Below are 19,531 nucleotides of genomic sequence, written 5' to 3'. Positions count from 1 at the left end.
TGGATTATTTGTTTTTTTGATGTTGAGTTGTATAACTTTATATACAGATATATACAGAGTTATAACCTTATAACTCTTTATATATTTTGGATACTAATCCTTTATCAGATATGCCATTTGCAAATATCTTCTTCCATTCAGTAGGTTGTCTTTTAGTTTTGTTGATTTTTCCCCTGCTTTGCAGAAGCTTCTTATTTTGATGGAGTCCCAATAGTTTATTTTTGCTTTTGTTTCCCTTGCCTCAGAAGACATATCTAGAAAGAAGTTGCTGTGGCTGATGTCAGAGAAATTACTGCCTGTGCTCTCCTCTAGGATTTTAATGGTTTTAGGTTTCATATTTAAGCCCTTAATCCATTTTGCATTTATTTTTGTGTTTAGTGGAAGAAAGTGGTCCAGTTTCATTCTTTTGCATGTGGTTGTCCAGTTTTCCCAGCATCATTTGTTGAAGAAACTGTCTCTTTCCCATTGCATATTCATGCCTCCTTTGTCAGATTAACTGACCATATAGTTTTGGGCTTATTTCTAGGCTTTCTATTCTATTCTATTGATCTATGTGTCTGTTTTTGTGCCAGTACTGTACTGTTTTGATTAGTACAGCTTGTAATAGAATTTGAAATCTGGAATTGTGAAACCTCCAGCTTTGCTTTTCTTTCTCAAGGTTGCTTTGCCTATTTGGGATCTTTGTGAGAATTTCTGGTTTTTTATGGCGATCAAAGCTCTCCAAGGAATGGTAGAAATCTTCCTATGAGCATAGACTCAAAAGAGTTCTTAAATTTCAAAAGATAAGAACAGAGCATCAACTTATGTGTGTTTCCAAATCCTGTGGTTTTGACCATGGCACCTCCCATAGGATGCCCCTTGAAGCTTAAATAGAGGGAGAGTTTAGAATAAATAAAATGAGTATTTTCCTTATAATTCAGTATTCATGCAAGTTGCTGCAGACTCCAGGAGAGGCTCAGCATGTGGGCTGTAGGTGGTAAGAGCTGCTAATAGGCAGAAGATGACCCTTGCTACAGTTGGCATTACAGAAGGCATCCATGGACCCTCAGCAGCAGGGCAGGGTTTGACTGATTCCATAGGGCACTTGTTTCTCTTTTTTCAAATGTTCTCAATCTTCCCTGGTTTTCGGAGAGGAATTGCAAAACCCTAGCTATCTGACCATCAGGAAGGTTCCTCAGCATTTTTAACAACAAATAAAGTCGGACTCGGTAGAGATAGGGAGCCCTTTCCGGTCGCAGATAAACAGGAAGCCGTAAGATCAATGTCTGGGCTGGAGAGCAAGGGCCCGGGCATCGGTGTCTGGACATGAGCCATCCCTGGGAATCCACAAGCCACTTTTCTTTTTTGAATGGGCCAAAAGAACAGTGTGTGCTCCTGATGGAACACTAGCTCTGAAGAGCTAGATTTGAAGTAACAGGCTTTGATACCTAAGACAAGTGGTACTTTTCCTTCCTCCTCTGCAAAACTCAGGAAGCTAGCCACTTAGAGCTGCCGTGGTGTGTACCAGCGGTGGGAGTGGCTCACTTGCCTGCACCATACCAGACCCCCGCAACCAGCCCCAGCAACCCCAGCAAGGCTTATCTGCTTGCTCACTGGGCTTCTCAAGGGCCCAGCCTGGCTCCTCCCAGTCATCCTATCCCTGGAGGCTAACATAATACCCAGTGGTCCTTGGAATGTAGAAGATGCTCAGTAAGCATCGTCTAGGTGATGGCAGTGGTGATACCTAATGTCCATTAAAAGTATTATAAAGGATTTGTGGTGGTTTGGAGTCTCAGACCAAAAAAAAGTAATTTTTTTTTTTGGCCAATTATATAATTTTCCAAACAACTGTAAAGAAATTGAGGTGATTTTCATCATGATAAATCAGAGGAGAATTTAGGTGCTCTTACATCATTTAAGGGGACTGTCATTGACACAAAATCTTCCTGCTCAGTGACAAATGATGGATTTTGATTTAAATCCCTAGAGCTTTTCTAGCAGAACTGTGTTCTTCATCACGCAGCTCCTTATCATCATTGGTGTCTCAGGGATGCCACCTCCTAAGATAGGCCCGCCCCCAACATGCCCTCAGGCTTCTCAGTCCCATCCCCCATTTTGTTTTCTTTGAAAGACTTGTCACTACTCATATTACCTTGTTTATTTGTTTATTGTCTTTTCCCCGCATCTCTTGCAAGGTTCCAGAGAGGATGGGCCTTTCTGCCTTATCCACCACTGTCCCGAACACAATGAACACAATGTGAGGCATATGGTAGTCACTTCGTAAATACATCACAGACAGGTCAGTGGGTACGCTCCAAGTAAACCCTGGGGGAAAGGAGACTTCTTCTAATCTACTGATCATCTTTGCCAGTTCCATAGTCTCCAATAAACACAAAAGTTCCGTTCACAAACTGGGGAAAAGGGGATATTAGTTTGTAATGAAGAAAGACAGGGGCGCCTGGGTGGCTCAGTCTGTTAAGCATCTATCTGCCTTTGGCTCAGGTCATGATCCCAGGGTCCTGGGATTGAGTCCCGCATCGGGCTCCCTGCTCTGCAGGGAGTCTACTTCCTGCTCTGCCTGCCTCTCCCTCTCTCTGACAAATAGATAAAAATCTTAAAAAAAAAAAAGAAAGAAAGACCACTAACTGTATTTCCCTCCTTTTGCTCTCTGCTTCTCTATACAAGCTGGAGGGAGTTAGCATACCCTGGGCATGCCTCTGGTTGTGAAACTTCACGCCCTGAGACCTTCCTAGATCCGGAGTCATCATGTGCTTTGCAAGTGGTCTCCACGAGACTTGCATACAGGGCAGCAGAAAGCAGAGTGGTTGACCTGCCTGCTGGGTGAATAGCTGGGTGTACTTACTCACTCGCTCACTCTGGGCTTTGGCTTCCTGGCCACCAGAATCAGATGTGTGCCTTGGCTCAATGACAGATGGCCACAGATCATGGAATTTCAGGCTGCTCAGGAATCGTCAAAGCATCCCAAGACTGTCAATACTCCGATGGGGCTTGGGGAAGGTGGCTGAGAGCTGCCTGTGAAGGTGTCAAGCAGGTGGAAGACCGTTAGTGCCCTTAAAGGTCAAGGTCAAGGTCAAACACCACCGCTCACTCTCCGTCCAGATGCCAGCCTTTCATAGCTTCCCCAAAGGGTGTGGGAACAAAAATTACAGGTGCATTGGGTTAATTATGCCCCTTACTTAAATTAATTGCAGGCTCAGACAGCCAGGTGGTCATTATTTTGATTGGTCTCATTAGGCAGATGTGTTCACAGGCAGCTGCATGCCATGTATGGGGCAGCTTCAGAAAAGACATGTCAGAGACAGTCTGGGTGAAGCCTTTGAAAAATTTGTCCTCAGATGCGTAGTGAGTTCTAACAACTAGTTTTATCACTGACATAAACACTTCCAGTCCCTAAAAGGTCTATTTGTACAAAGGACAGACAAGATTCCGTGCTGGACGGCGAGGGCTTTCTGGTTTAGCCAATGATAAACCAGCTCAGTAAGTCAGCAAAGCAGTCTAACCCCCCTATTTGTGCCTAGCATGAGGAAAGACCGCCTCTTCTCCTTCTTGCCCGTCGATAATGAAAGCAAAGTTAGTCCTCCTGCATTTTTATAATAAACTGATATTTGGGGCATCTTGAACATGTGGTGCTCAGCTTACATAACTGCCTTCTCCTGGAAGCTTTTTAAACCATCAGGCTAGAGAAAGATTGTACCAAACCGTGTGTACACTAGAAGTTTGCAACACTTGAAAGGGGGAAGTAATCCTGCAGAAAACAGGAATCAATCCTGCAGCTAGTCAGACATGGATGGATGTCCTCCAGGGAAATCCGGCCTGGGAGGAAGCTGCCAGATTTCAATACTGCACCATCGAACTGCTCCGTTCTAAAATCCCTTCCATCCCAGGGCGTTGCTGGCTGACCTTGAAATGAGTCTGTAGGTCATGGATTCTCTGCAAACCATCTTTCCAGCTGTGTGTCTTTTGGATGATTGCACTGTACTGTCACCCTTTTCACTGGGGGCCAGAGATCTGCTGTACGAAGTTCCCCAGCTCCTTGGAGGGGCTGCCCGCGCCCGCATTGCCATCTGACTGACGCTCTGGCTTTGTTTCTGTTTAGATGAGTTCTGGTTCTCCGACGGGTCCTTATCGGATAAGTCCAAGTGCGCGGATCCTGGCCTGATGCCCCTCCCGGACACGGCCACGGGCTTAGATTGGTCCCACCTCGTGGACGCGGCGCGGGCATTTGAAGGTAAAGACTCGCAGCCTCCAGGGCCTGGGACGGCAACGTAGGGAACATGGCTGTATTTGGGATGGTCTGAGTTATGATTTTGGATACTTGGCACATCTTTGTGGCTGAAAACTAGCAGGGGAAGGCTTGAGCTGTGACTAAATACATTTCCTTAGGGAGACGGTGCCATTTCATGAAATGAGCACTGGGCAGAGGACCCCAAACCTGAATTCCAGATCAGGCACCAGCTGTGACCTGGGACAAGTCACTTTTCCTCTTTGACCTCTGTGTTCTTACCTGGCATGTAGAAGTGAATATGTAGGACACAAATCATCTCTTTCCTCTGAGTGTGATGAGGGGAACTAGAAGGGAAGGGCCTTCAGAGGGCCTGGTTTGGCGGGGCCGGCACACACAAGAGGGATCTGGTGGCTTGGCATAAACACAGATGCAGCATGATCTGCCCGACCCGAGCCCCTGGCTCTCCCTGTCTGGGCCTCGGCTTCCTCCTCCAACAGTGGGGTCACTGAGGGTAGCTGGGCACACCCATCTCTGAGGGCCCCTCCAGCTGCCGCACCGATGTGAATTTTAGAAGGTTGAAGCTGCTCTGTAGGAAATACCTTTTTCCCAGCTCACGGGTCAAGGCAGACCCAGACAAGGAAGGTGCTTCACCTGCATCCTCAGGACTGTTGTACCTGTGGGTACGGGGGCAATGCATGACCCAGGGTTATGACTGGCCATTTGCCGGTGCTGTCCTTCTAGGATTACAGCTGCCCCTGGGGTGACTGGCAGAACTGACAAGGGAGACAGGACCATTTTAGTAGGGCCCTCCCTGTTCGAGAATCCCCCCATGCGCCTGGGCCATGGAGTTCCGTGTTCGCGGCCGTCCCCACGGGCGGGGCTGCGGCCGCCTGAGCAGCCCATCTCTTCTCTCCTGCTCTAAGTAATCAGGATCAGTGCCTCCGGTTCTAAGCTTTGGGGGTGGGGCGGGGCGGAACATGAAGGCTACTTGCAGGCTAATTCAGACACCTGGGATGTTTAGCTCCAGTAGGTAAGCAAAGGGAAACTCTGTTAGGAAGTTTCTGCAGAAGGAACAGGCTCTTACTGCTCCCTTAATTGGAGTGAGTGTCCTTGGTTCACCTCCTTGCAAAGTACTTATTCCATGTGGAAGCCTCAGAATGCCCCGTCTGCTCTGTGATGCCGCCTTCGTTCCCTTGACATTACCTGAAGTTGATTCTAGAACCCCAGGCCCATGGCCCAGTTACTTGCTGGGCTTCCAAACTGACCTAGATGCACCCTAGCCCCAGAGAGCAGGAACGCTGTCTTTACCTCTGTCCAGAGCAACCCAGGCAGCAGGTAACAGCATTTTCTCTGGCATGTTCTGTACACACTGTTGCCTCACTGCCCCCAGGAGAATATAAGAACATCTATTCTGTCCTTCTCAGTTTTCTCCACTGCATAAATATTTGCATGGTGCTTACCAGGCTGAATTCTGCTTTATTCACTTGTCTGTGTCTTCTTATTAGGTGATGAGTATCTCAAGAGTAGGCTGCTTGTTTTATTTATCTTGTCTTTATTTATCAAGCACATGGCAAGATAACTCAATGAGAAGAGCCAGTCCTGAAGAGTATGTAGGTGTCAGATGCACAGGATACCTGAGCTGTACCAACTCAGGGCATAGTTTTTGACCTCTGGAGGTCCATTTGCATTTTATGCTCATTTTTTTAAAACAATATTTATTGGCTTATTTCTGGATCCATACCCCCCCCCCATTTCTGTCTTTGCTTGGTTCCCTTCTACCTTTTCAGAATAAAATCACTGCTTTGAAATGGATCTTTTCAGAAGACGGGCTAAGAGCAGGAAGTGGAGAAAGCAAAATGGCACACCCAACATTGACTAAGGTCTCAACCCGGGGACTCTGGTCACAGTCACAGCTCAACAGCCAGGCTGTGAGCCTTTGGACAAGTCCCTTAACTACCATAATGGCCACACTTTGGGCCAACAGTGAATGTTCAACAGTAATCCTCTGAGGTCCTTGACTGTTTGCATTGGGCTTCATTCAGTCTTCTTGTCTATAAAATGAAGACCTTTACCAAAGAACATGGAAGGCTTCTGACAGTCTTAAACTTCCAGTTCTGCGGTCCTATTCATCTGAGAGTAGTTCTGAGCTGAAGTTAGAGTCTGGGTGGGAGTTGGCACCCACAGACAAAGGAGAAAAATCATGGCATGGAAACACCAGATAGCTGGTGCCTCGGATGCATGGCACCTGAGCCAAAGAGAGAGATCATGGGATTCTCTTTGCCAGGAGAGAGGACTTTGGTTATCTGACCTTTCTGAAGTTTCCAAACATTTACAAATTGTATTTCAAAATTGCAGTAATGTTCAGTGCTACTCTGTAGGGCAGCATACCACCTTGAGACAATAGCCCACTTAGGAAAACACAGTTGGGAATTTGCAACTCCAGACTTTTGCTAATCAGATTCCCTTCTGTCGGTGTCAGGTCCACCCTGACACGTGCTGGTGTGGTGGCGAGTGGGCATCATCAGTCACCTCAGCACTTTACAGAGAAATGTCTTCACCGAGATAACCCAGTTGCCCTGCCTGCGACTTGATCTTTTTGTACCAGTTCCCCAGAACCATTTCTGAGCTAGACTAAACATGATAAAGATAGTCCAGAAAATCCCCTATGTGTCTGCTTAATTGTTACAAGCTAATAAAGGCAGTACAGAATGCCTTACTGAGCTCAGAGCACTCTTGGAATAATGCTGTGCCCATACATCAACGTAAGTGTCGTCACATCTGAAAACAGCACTTCAAAAAATGGAATGTGTCTGCCTATTAATACCATGACCCCCGTAGAATCCACCAGTGTGATTCATCCAAGCAGGTATGCCTCTTCCCCATTGATCTGTTTATGTTCCACACCTTGGCATATGATGTATTTACCTTTTTTTAAGAGATAAAATTGACACTGCACACGTGAGTGTAAGAATTTAGATTTTTTTTACCATACCGCAGGGTCGGGGCACCTGGTTGGCTCAGTCAGTTAAGCATCTGCCTTCGACTCAGGTCATGATCCCAGGGTCCTGGGATCGAGCCCTGCATCGGGCTCCCTGCTCAGCGGGGAGCCTGCTTCTCCCTCTCCCTCTGCAGCTCCCCCTATTTGTACTCTTTTGCTCGAACTCTTGCTCTCTCAAATAAATAAATAAAATCTTGGGAAAAAAAGAGAAATAGATAAAAACCAGAACAGAGCAGGGGCTCCACGCTAATCTGCCCCAGTCAGGGTTGGTTAAATACATCCAAATTCTGTTGGTACACAGAACATAATAGACAGTCTATACTGTGAGTGAGGCTTCTCCAAAGACAGGAGCATTTCCATACATTTCTGACCACAATGCAATGGAAATAGAATTAAGAAAAATAGAAAAACACAAACAAAAAATTCTCAGCATTTGGAACTCTTAAGGTAATTCATAATCATTATTCTAGGAAGCATTCGGGAATACGAGGGCATTTTTTCTTTTTTAATAAGTGGTGATAAAAAGATGGTACCTATTAAAATCTTTGGACTGCAGCCAGGGAATAGTCCTTAAACAAAAATGTACTGTTCTCAGAAACATTTATTTAAATGGGGGAAAAAAAACATGAAAATTAACCAACTTAACTATACTTTAAAAAGATTCTGTAAAAGCTGTGAAAGCAAACAAAAAAGAAGGAAATCAAATAGATTTTTTGTGAACTGACAGATGAATTTTCAATGCAGTTTATAAATAAAATCAATGATTGTTTCTTAGAACATTGTTAAAGCAACATAAATTTGATCAAAAAATGGAAAATACAAATGAACAAGATTAGAAATGAGAAAAGAGGTTAGCATTCACCAATACATAAGAGAAATAAAAAAATTATTAAGGAATGTCAGGCAGCTATATAGGAAGAAATATGAATAAGAATTTTGGATATTACGTGCAAGAAAATGGGACGGAGCATACAAAACTGTCAATGGCCCAAATATGACGGGTATTGAAAAGTTATCTAAAAATGTCCCCAAATCCCAAATGTCACCTGAAACTAATATGCTTAGAGTTCATTGTTTTCAAAGCTTCAAAGAAAAATGATGTCCCTGTATAAATTTTTCTTGAAATTCAGAAGCAGCCAATAATTGCACGAGAGGATTCTTTCCTGATAACACACAAGAAAAGAAAAATCCTGAGACAGTCTCAGTCATTAATCACGATATTAAGCTTAGATGAAATTCAGGAGGAGATTGAAAAGATTATCCATTGTTACTGGTGAGAGTTTAGCCAGTTTAATAAAGAAAAACTTCTAATTATAGAAAGTTATAGTAGATGAAATAATTAAAAGTTATCGTACCAATTTCCCTAAAAGGGTGTATCTAATAGAATGAGCACCTATTTCTAATAAAAATTAAGATTTGAGAGATACCTTTAAACCTAATGAAGAAGATCTACTTTATTCCAAGTAGTTACATAATACTTAATGGAAAATGGTCTATAAGCAGGTGCCTTCAGTCCAGAAACTAAACAGGGTCATCCTTTGAGACTGTGTCCTTTCATTCTGTAGTAAAGTACCTAATATTTATCACCAATGCAAAGAAAAAAGGAATAAATTTTAAATTTTATACATATGCTTCTGTATCTACAAAATATGAAAGGTAAAAAAGAAATTATTCAGATTAGGAGGACTTGAACACTGAAAAATGTATAGAATTGTTGAACTATTATATTATACACCTGAAACTAATATAACACTGTTATGTTCATTATACTTGAACTAAAAATATAAAATAAAATTTTAAAAAAGAAATTATCCAAAATTACAAAACAAAGTAACTAGGTAAGATATTTTAAAATATATTTTATAAGTCTTGTTTAAAAGCATTGTTAATTTTTTCAGTTATCTATTTCTGTATAAAAACCACCCCAAAATTTATGACTGGGAACAAGAATGTCTCATGATAATTTATGTCTCATGATTCTGTGGGTTGGTTAGGTTCAGCTGGGTGGTTCTTCTGCTCCCTGTGGCTTCAGCTGGAGTCACTCAGGCAGCTGTATTCAGCTGGAGCTCAGCTGGAACTGGAACATTAAAGTGACTTCAATCATATGTCCAGCTGGGCTCTGGCTAGACCCTCTCTCCAGCAGGGCAGTTGTACTTCTTCACGTGTGACTCAGGGGATCCGATCAGGAGAGCAAAAGCAGAAGCTACGTGATTTTGCAGGGCCTCCTGGTCTTGGAAGACTCAGAACATGATATCCCCCACATGCTGAAGGCCAGCCCACATCCCAGAGGTGGGAGGTGGGCTCCGCGTCTTGGTGTGAGGGCTGCCATGTGCACATAACCATGTTTTTGGACAGTCTTCCACCAGAACAGTAACAAAGGGCATTTAGCTATATCTGAAAGATCAGATTATATATTCTTTGGAAATTAAGGCGTCATTAGAGTTAAAATTCGAGAAGGCAAAGGACATTTCAGTAACTGAAAAGTCCTAATATATGTAAAGATAAGAATGGGTAGGAAGCTTATAGTAAAGATGCTGAATCAATTGATTTCCTGAGTTAATTTGTAGATTTCGTACAATTTCAATTCAGATATCTAAAGGATATGTTAAAGAGCTTAACTGCATCCAGTTGGAAATAGATGAAAAACATTCCACAAAAAAAGTCTCCTGTAAATCAATAATAATTACACAGCATAGTAGTGATTCAAAAAAATAAAAATTAGTCCTTTTGGAGAAAGAGGGAGAGCCCAGACCAAAAACTGGAATAAAAGTTAGAGTTAAACAGGAAAGGAATTTATATACTCCACTTGGATTTAGGATTTAGGAAAGTCAATTCTAGAAACAGTAAAGTAGGATTACCATTTTAGAAGCAAGGTAATGCTTTAATTATGAGGTAATGAGAGAACATACAAAATATGTGGCCAGATAAAAGTATTTAAACACTTAGATTTTTGTGAACTTGAAAGGGAACATTTAGATAAATGGGAGTATGGGGGAGGATTTGTAGTAAACATGATGGGGAAAACCAGACTATCCCGAGTGCGTGGAGGGGCTTAACCAGCAAAAAACACCAAATCCCTGATAAACAAGCGGTCGAGGCATACGGACGCACAGTCCACAAAAGTAGAAATACAAAATATAAGTATTTGAAAAATGTTCAATCACACATGTAAATTCAAAATGATAATGAGCTACCAGCTCACACCTCTGGAAGATGAAAAATGGCCCCAGGCTTCTTCTCCTCCCCTCTGGATTTCAGCCCTTTGCAGTTGGTGGTGACAACCACCATCTTCCCACAAGCACGAGGAGGTGTGCATGCCCTGAGCGTGTGTGTGCAGGACACGTGCAGAGTCAACAGCTCGTTCATCAGGCCCCACTGTGGGAGTGTTAGAGTCAAATGTGTTGTCCGAAAAAAATACAAGTTTATATTTTTAGTCTATTAGGCTCCGTATGCCCTTGGTTTTTAAACAGAGAGTAATAAGCCTAATTTTTTACGATGAGCACTGTTTTCAATTGTGAAGTGGCAGTTCAACCTTGATAAAGTCGCTGAAGTTACTGGTACTTGACCACAGACAGAGTGTGTGTGTGTGTGTGTGTGTGTGTGTGCACGCACACGCACGCATGTACAAGCATAAAGTAACATAATTAGTTAAAAAATGGAAAAGAAAAATGCTATTAAGATGAAAAATGCAAAGTTAATTTAATATAGTAAATCAACTTAAATGATCTCAAAAGTAAGGAAATTGTCTCGGGCCAGCAACAGTAGCTGTTTCTTAAAGGAAGCATAATCCCAGTCCTTTTCTTTGCTCATTACGGCAAGGCAGACTCTAGACCATTATCTTGCAGCATTTATGAACAGGCTGCAAAAGGCTTAAGCCGAAGCATTTATGTCCAAAGTGCAGTGTAACCTTTTTATTTTTCTTTCCTGGTTGCCAGTTAAGTCAGCTTTCCACGATCTGATAAGCCCAGTGCTCGGTACCAGTACCTTTAATTTGCTACATGGAGCTACAAAGCCCCAGCTTCTCTGTCATTTATAGTGATGTGGTAGAGACACGTTAGAAGAGCTTTGTGGACGTGGGTTCGGTTAGATGGAGCCTCACACTTGCATGGCCTTTGTGGCCCCTATCCAGTGCATATACCCTTCTCCTAGTTTCATGCCCTCGGCAGACAGGACTAATCCATCAGAGCCCTTCTCCTCCCTCATGTGGGCTTGGCCTTTCTGATCTCAAAGTGCTCCAGGCTGCCCATCTGGGCCACGAGAGTTACTCCCAGGCAGCTGTTTTGCCAACTCAGCTCTAGATCGATGTGGAATATCTCGCTGACTGTTCATCCTCCTGCATAGTGCCAAATGCACTAACAAGAACCTGCATTGAAATAAGGTTTTCTAAGATGATTTAAAGGGGTGGAGTGTTCCGTGTGTACGCCATGCCCCATGTGCGCCCCCCCCCCCCAGCCAGATGTTCTTGCACGGAGAAGAATGGGAAGGGAAAGGACTAACAGGCTGCCTGTGTAGATTGTGGGTGACTGTGTCTGCCACAGTCACCGTTTACATGGAGTTCATGCTCCCCTGCCTGTCTTCTTAACAGTTTCGTCTGTGCCACTTGGTTCAATGTCAGTAACTCCTAGGTCACTGAATATTTATCATCACAGAAATAAACTGTGGAAGAATAAAGCTTCCACTGGAAACTGTCACTAAGGTTAGCTACTTTACAGAGCAGTTAAGTGTCTGGACTTAATCAAGCAGCGTTCTGTTTGGATTTCAACCTCCCAGCTTTTCAGATCCAGAGTGAAATCCTCTTCGTGAAATTACACTGTTGGCAAAACTCCCCTTCTGGCTTCCTGCCTCCTAACCGGTAGGACCTTGTTTCTCCCCAAGGAATGCTTGAATGACTGCCAGCAGCAAGTTCTGTTTCTGTCAAATATGGGGATATTTTATCAATTAAGGTAAAAATAGATGGAGCAAGCGAAGACGTTTTCATCCAGAGATTTCGGCTAGACCATCAGACTCAAATATATTAAGAAAGATGGAAACTCACCAAATTATCACTGGATTGCATAAAATCTGGATGAGTCAATAGAACTCTTTTAAAAAGAGTGAGAAAACTAAATTCTTTATCTGTTTTGACCTTCCTTTTTTGCCAGTAAATTTACTGTAGAAAAAAATAAATCCGCTGTGGTTTTTTTTTTTTTTTAAGTGTGAGGCATTATTCGGGATCATCACAAAACAGAGGGTTCTCTTGGATGTCATGGCAGCCCCAGACCCTCCCAACCCCACCCCTGGAGCTGCTCAGCCCCTGGCCAGTGTGCCCTATGATTCCTGCCCCCACCTCTGCCATTTACATCCTGTTCTGTGTAGAAGCAGGCAGTACCCAAATTGTGCCATTAATCTTAATTAAATTACAAATCGTCTCCTCATATGCACAAATCCTACGAGTCAGTACCAAATTGGGTACGTGGTTGTCTCTCAGGAATACATGGTTACAGAATGCCCCATCATCTTGTAGGTTTGAAGTGTGGATGACATGCTATAGACCTACTGGTTGAAGGACATCTGTGTACCTGTCACAGATGTTGGGAAATCTGATCTAGGAAAGCGAGCTGCAAGGCTGGAGAACTCTCTGCGGTCATGCAGGGTGCTCAGCACCACTTCCTAGAGGGCTCGGGGCCCCTGGTGGGAGCTCCCAGCACAATGCCCGCGGCGTTCCAGCTCGCTTTCCTTCATGCGCCCTGGCAGCCTCCCCCATTCCTTCTAATTAACAGGAAGTGCAAGACCCTCCATAAACCAGACAAGCAGGTAGCCTCATTAGGAGACTCGTCTAGTAGCCAGAGGGAGACAGAGTGGGATAAATTAAGAACAGAGCACCCCTGACGCGGACTTGAGTGCAGTTTCTCAGCCATTAATCAAATCATATGAAAAAGACACTGCAGCACTCATACACCTGCTGTATCCCTTGGATTCCAACTGTAGATGCATATGTGTGCTCAGGCACCAAGGAAAGAGACACCAGGGAATAGGGGAAGTGGATAATTAGATATATTCCCGGTTCTCACCTCCACCTCGTTCAAACGCGGGACTGTTTTTCTGCATGTCATTCAGCATTTCTGGACCGATGCTCTTGGGTGAGTGTTCGGCCCGCAGAGCTGGGCCAGGCTGGTGCCTGTTTCAAAGATTATCACACTCCCTTTCCTGCCCTAGCTCGGGAAACGTTGAATGTGAAGTTACTGGTGCCAATAGAAATGGCCTGGTGCCAAGCTAAGGCTGGGTAGTCAGGCTGACCATTGTTAGCACGGCTGTTTCTAGTAAGATCACGAAGCTAAGCTCGCTCACCACCCCACTTTCACATTCACGGAGTGGGTCGTTTAAGCCAACCCCAAATGGTCTCGTGTTCTTACGGCTGGACTCGCCTGTGTGAGGCACGCCGCTTCTCTTCATTGCACACACGTGTGTGCATCCAGCCAGGACCATTACACGTGCAACGTTGAACCACATTGCTCGGCATCGCATGTTATTGGCTGTCGTGGGCCACGCCTCATCCAGCTCGACGCGCGCACAGGCTCTCCGGGACCCCATTATCTGAGTCTTGTGTGGGCCCCAGAGGATTCCAGGTGCATGGAGATACCACTGTTCATAGGAAATTCTAAATCTTATTTCAGGTCTTGACTCAGATGAAGAACTTGGGCTGCTCTGTCACCACGCGTCCTATCTCGGTGATTGTCCGGGGCTGACCACGGGCTCTGGATGTTCTGTAACCTTTCCTTTTTATGTCCCGTGTCTGCACGTCTGCATGGTTCTCTGAGCTCGGAGGGTTGGCACGCACAGGGGACGTGGGTCCTGGCTGCTGTGTCTCCGGGATGCTCCCCCCACCCCGGGGTTGGGGCCCCCTCGCGGAGGGGTCCGTCTCCTCTGTTCTGTTAATCAGCCACATCATCCTGCGACGCCATTATTTCGTTATTTCGTGGCCAGCCGGCAGCTTTGGCATTTCTTGGGATGTGGAAGGAAGAAAGCAGATTGGCTCTAGCAAATTGAGGATCTGCTGATCGTCCCCGTGGCTGTGATGTGCGCATTGCATACAGCCCCCAAGGACAGCCAATCCTGACGCTTTCTGATTGTCAGCAGCTTGCCTGAGTTTGTTTTTCTTTGTTTTGTTTAAAACAGGGCAGTCACTGATTGGGGGGGGTGCGGGGTGGGGTGTTTGGGGTTAGTGACCAAATTCGCTTCCACAAACATGGCCCGGCGGCTAGTACTCAACTTCCTTGGCGTGTGTGTGTGTGTGTGTCTTCCCTCCTCAGACCAGAGAGTGGCGTCCTTCTGTACTCTGACCGATATGCAACATGGGCAGGACCTGGAAGGTGCACCAGAGCCGCCTTTATGTGTAGACCCAGGCAGCGGCAAAGATTTCATGGACACAGCTGGGTATGTGAGGCCCTGGGGAGCCCCCCCTCCCCTCCTCTCTCCCCAAGCCCCTAAGTAACAGGTTCAGCAGAGCCCCAGGCCACCAGGAGATCACTTCCAGCCTGCGGCCCCCCCCTTGGGTCCTTCAGGATCCAGATATGGGACTGAGTGGGGCCACCCTTGCTCCCTGCCCCGCTGGGGTGGGCGGCTCTTGGTAGCAGAAGTGCTCTGCTGTGGGCGGTCCCTGCCTGCTAAGACATGTCACCCCGTGCCCATGGTGATGAGGCTCTGTGACAGAGAGTGGGAGGGTGGCGGCTGGGCCCCACGTCTGCCAGTAATTGCTGCCACAGCCCCGGACGGACAGGGGCCTTGCTGATCGGTGTCCCGCTGCCAGGCTGCACGTGGGCACCTGCCAAGGGCACAGCTCCCCCCCGAAGCCTGGTCCTTGACCCCGGCCTCAGGCGAAGGGACCGTCTCCTTCCCCTATATTCTTGACATGTTTGTCACCCACAGAGTCTGTATGCTTTACCTAATTGCAACTTTTCTATGAACTTGTGTGACCATTAACTGGGCCATTCATCTTGGTAACGAGCTTCATGATATTTTCTTGACAGAGAAAAGCAAATTGGGGAAATCGAATCTGTATTTGGTTCCCAGGACCTCGGTGGTCTACCTAGTCTCAGTTGGCTAAACTGATTTAGATCATCTATCTTCTGGGTTGTGTTTGTTTGTTTGTTACCAACATATAAGCCTGTAGAGATTCTGAATCCCTTTTTAAATCAACAGAGACCCAGAAGGGGTTTTCTACCGAAATACTGTATGTTCCCTTTCCATATCTGGCATAATACTATTTATTTCCTCGCTGGACTCTAAGCACATGAAATAATTCTTTGAGTGAAAACTTCACCAGCAAAAGGGCTGAGTGTTGTCTCTTTACCTCCGTGGCCTTGAGTCTTTGTGATTCCGCCCTTCTTCTTTAGGGAGCGGTCTCCATCCACACTGACCGGAAAAGTCAATCAGCTGGAGTTGATTCTTCGACAGCTGCAGACTGACCTTCGGAAGGTAAGGGGATCTGTTACAGTCCGTCATCAGAAGTCTGTCTTGCACAATCACCCGCTTCTAACCAGTAGAGATAAGAATGAAGACACTCAGGAAAGATAACCCTCCTAGTCAAAGCCAACAATAGATAGAAACAGAGACCCCTAAGGTCTAATTCTCCTTTCTGGCCTCCAGCTCATACTTTTCACTCCAAGGGGAGCCAAGGGGTGCAGGAAACAGGACTAAATGAGGGTGAGCCCTCTGGACGGTCTTCAGGACGAGGTAGAAACATACAGGCGACTAGCATTTTTTGGTTCGGTGGGGGATCAGTTGTACCGACTATTTATGAGCTGACCTAAGAGGAGTTAGTTGCTGCCAGAAAGCCTGTTCTCCCCAAGCTATTGTATTCCCACTGAGTCGGCTACATGACCCTCACAACTGCTGCTCTACACCCTCCACGTCCAGGTGTGCGTGGTCGGTCCCCATTAGAAGTTAACTAATTCATTCCTCAAACCTTTGCTGAGCCCTTGTTACCCAGCACTGTGCTGGGTGACCGTCGTGCTGTTCCTGGGAATGGAATGGAGTGTGCTAGCAGGAGGGCAGCAGGGACACGTCACAGGAAGGGTTTTGTTACTGCTTTGTTTGTTGAAGAAGGGAGAAAACTGCAGCTGGTGTCAATGCTGGTGGAATGATCCAGTTGGGAAGGAGATAATGGTGGGGGGAAGAGTCAGAGGGTTACGCCCTGACCTAGTGCACAAGGCGGGGACTGGCCTTGATTCAGAGTGGAGACAGTTTACATAGAGAGCAGAGTAGAACAGGGTGTGTGTGCGCGTGTGCACGCACGTGTATGTGTTTGCACACGCGTGCATGCATACATACATTCACACACACGTAGTCAGAGATAGGTCGGCAGAGTTCCCCTCTGATGGTTTCTTTTTTCCAGTCATGAGCTGAGAGTAAGTGGTGGTGGGAAGGAGGAGGAAGGGTTTGAGGTCAGAGGGTAAGGTGCAGAGTAGTGAGTAAATGCCCTGGGTGATATTTGATAGGATTTGCCAAGCAAAGCTGAAGGTACATTTGAATTTGCAGCCTCAGTTAAAGCGATCGTCTGTTGGCAGAGTTGGTGTTTCTCTCCAGCTTGGATGGCCACCTGTTTGCCTGGGGAGGGGAGGTTCCGAGATACAGAATCTCCAGGGCTAGAACCGGAAATGTCCCAAGCAAACTGGGACATCACCCTGCCCCCAGCTGTAGGTGTAGGCCAGTTGGAGAGTTGAATATAAGAATTGAGACAGGAGGTCAAGACAACGAGAGAGAGAGAAAGAGACAGAGCCCCGGGCGCATCTATAGGATGGGATTAGACTGAGGGACCTAGAGTGTAAGCTGGGTGAGGCGACATGCTGTCACAGCAGGAGACAGTGAAACTCAGGTAAGCCTGGTGCATTAGATAATTACTGGAGGAGTGGATCCTGGAGAGACGATTGTAGAAGGACGAGAGGTGGCGGTCCGGAAATGGGAGGCTAAAGCAGGAGCACACTGCTTTTTATGGGTAATGGCAAGGTACAAGAGGTGGCTGTGGGAGCAGGGGTTGAGGAGGGCTGGGTTTCCAGATCACAGAGAGGAAGTGGTGGAGAGGCTGGATTGGATTTGGAAACATCAGCACACATGACAAGTGGTAGGGGAGAGAAGAAAAGCGAACCACATTCTATGGTCCTCCATGAGTGGTGGGAGGGACTGGAGACAGCGTAGATAATTGCAGTGAGCAGGGGTGGCAGGTCCTCTAACCTGATGTCACACTTCTCAGAGGAGCTGAAGTTTCAGGGAAGAAACCCCCTGAGTACTGCGAGATAAGCTGTTTGCCAGACCACCAGGCCTCAAGTCTTCCCACTACAGGCAGACACTGTCTCTCCCCTCAGTGAGCAGCCGGGGAAGCAGTGTGCTCAGGAGAGAGCCGGGATTCATCTAGAGGCATGAGGATGAAGGGATTTTCAGGGACGAGGTTGACCGTTTCCAGGGTTTTCAGGGCAGAGTCCCAGTTGCACGGGTCACAACGAAAGGGGTGAAGGGGTCTTGGAGAGGCGGGCCGCTGAGTGGCTTCGGGCACATGCGATGCTCGGAGGCACGCTGGGAGAGGGGATGTGCCGGGCCCGCGTGTGACGCCGTCTGTGTGCACTCTTCCCAGGAGAAGCAGGACAAGGCGGTCCTCCAGGCCGAAGTGCAGCACCTGCGCCAAGACAACATGCGGCTGCAGGAGGAGTCGCAGACGGCCACCGCGCAGCTGCGGAAGTTCACCGAGTGGTTCTTCAACACCATCGACAAAAAGTCTTAACCCGGCCCTGGCCCGCGGGGGGGAGCCTCGGGGAGACGCCCCGCACCCCCCCCACCCCCCACCCCCCCCCCCGGGAACTTGCCAACGCGTGGTTTCTCAGTGTGCTTGCAGCCAATTGTAGATGTTTTTGCCGTCCCACCCCGTCTAGCACCATTCACCCCCGCAGGGTAGGGAGGCGACTCTTTCCTTGGAAGCCATCTGGTGACAGCAGAGAGGACAGCGAGGCCGTGCGCACATGAATGTAACTCCCGGTGTCGAGATGAATGTAAACCCCGGCGTCGGTTGGGGCCTCTTTGTGTCGGACTCCACTGCCCCGGTGCTCAGGCGCGGGCATACCTCAAGAGGGGAGAGAGTGGGGCTCCACGTCCTATGGATCAGGTGACCTGGTAGAGATGGTAGAAGCAATTGACCATAGTTTGGGCTTTAGTATTGTAACATAAACCCGGAAACAAATAATCAGACATATACTTTAATGTTAAAGGTGCTCTATTTTTTTGGATGTATAGTAGTTTTATTTCTCACAACCACATTATCATAGCAATAAGAAAGAGGCATAGTTAACTAGTGAGAGAAGCCGTGTGGGGAAAATTAAAAAACAAAAAAAGCACTATGTCTTGAACACTAGTTTGAATGCAGTTCATTTAGAGACTTATTTATTTGCAGGAGCAAACGGTGCCTGAATATTAACAGTGTTCTGATTGAAAAAAAAAAAAAACCAGATACATATGCCTTGTATATGGCTCAATAAGCAGTCCCTTCAACTCTTAGTTCACTGTGTATAGTTTAACGCTCTGCTGAGAGTAGCGCACGCCTGCTTACGTCCTAGAACCTTCTAGAACCTCCCGTCGGCGGGAAGCCAGCAGAATCCCATGTATACAATGCCAAATTTGTTTATCTTTGTACAGAAGCTTTGATGAAGTGTCTTGTATTTAACGCCCTTATTTAAGCTTATTTAACCTTAAATTGTTAATTTTATAAACTTTGGTTTGACCTGCACTACGACGAGAGAGGTGTAGGTAGCAGCAAGCTCTGGAAGGCCGAGCTTGCCCGGAACAGACTGAGAAGCAGGGCGGGAAATTCTAACAACTGGATGCTGCTAGTAACAAGTCCTTTGTATTGCTTTACCATTTTTAACTGTTCTATTTGAGATGAACATACATTTTGCTTTTTTAATAAATGTTCAAAAGAGGCCACGTCAGTCACGGTGTTGTCAGGTGAATGTAGATTTTTAGCATCTCTGTGTCAATAATTGGAGTCTATGGGAATTTGTTCAGGGTCCTTAAGTATCTTAATCAGCACTGAATCCTGCTTTGCCGCCTTCTCATTGAATCGCGGACTCATTCGAAGGAAAGAGTAACTCGTATTAATAGCTGCTGTGTTCGACACACTCCCCTCTGCACATTTCATCAGCAGGATTCCCACTGTTACAGCTCAGGAAACTGAGGCTCAAGTTAAATGATTTACCCCAGCCAGGAATTTGGTGTTGCTTACAAGAAGATACAGAAGGCAAAAGAGTAGGAATTTGAGAAATAATTGGGAAGAGGTAAACTATAAA

General features: G+C 46.1%; 1 protein-coding gene across 3 annotated transcripts in view; it reads left to right on the top strand.

Annotated features, from left to right (window-relative positions):
- SIPA1L2 (signal induced proliferation associated 1 like 2) overlaps positions 1 to 17,976 on the top strand; it is a 104,108-nt gene extending 86,132 nt beyond the window's left edge. For 2 of the 3 annotated variants that reach the window (XM_028104594.2, XM_088020192.1), the window contains exons 17-21: positions 4,097 to 4,228; positions 13,877 to 13,930; positions 14,513 to 14,636; positions 15,596 to 15,677; positions 17,830 to 17,976. In XM_028104594.2, coding sequence (XP_027960395.2) covers positions 4,097 to 4,228; positions 13,877 to 13,930; positions 14,513 to 14,636; positions 15,596 to 15,677; positions 17,830 to 17,976 — 539 coding nt within the window. The remainder of the gene's footprint in view (positions 1 to 4,096; positions 4,229 to 13,876; positions 13,931 to 14,512; positions 14,637 to 15,595; positions 15,678 to 17,829) is intronic. The other variant, XM_088020193.1, reaches the window with a different exon arrangement.
- Positions 17,977 to 19,531: the final 1,555 nt, after the last annotated feature.

This window comes from Eumetopias jubatus, unplaced genomic scaffold (genome assembly GCF_037043125.1).
Source record: "Eumetopias jubatus isolate StellerSeaLion01/CBP00866 unplaced genomic scaffold, mEumJub1_p1.0 scaffold_17, whole genome shotgun sequence".
In the NCBI taxonomy this organism is placed as follows: Eukaryota; Metazoa; Chordata; class Mammalia; order Carnivora; family Otariidae; genus Eumetopias; species Eumetopias jubatus.
This window is presented reverse-complemented; position numbering and strand designations above follow the sequence as displayed.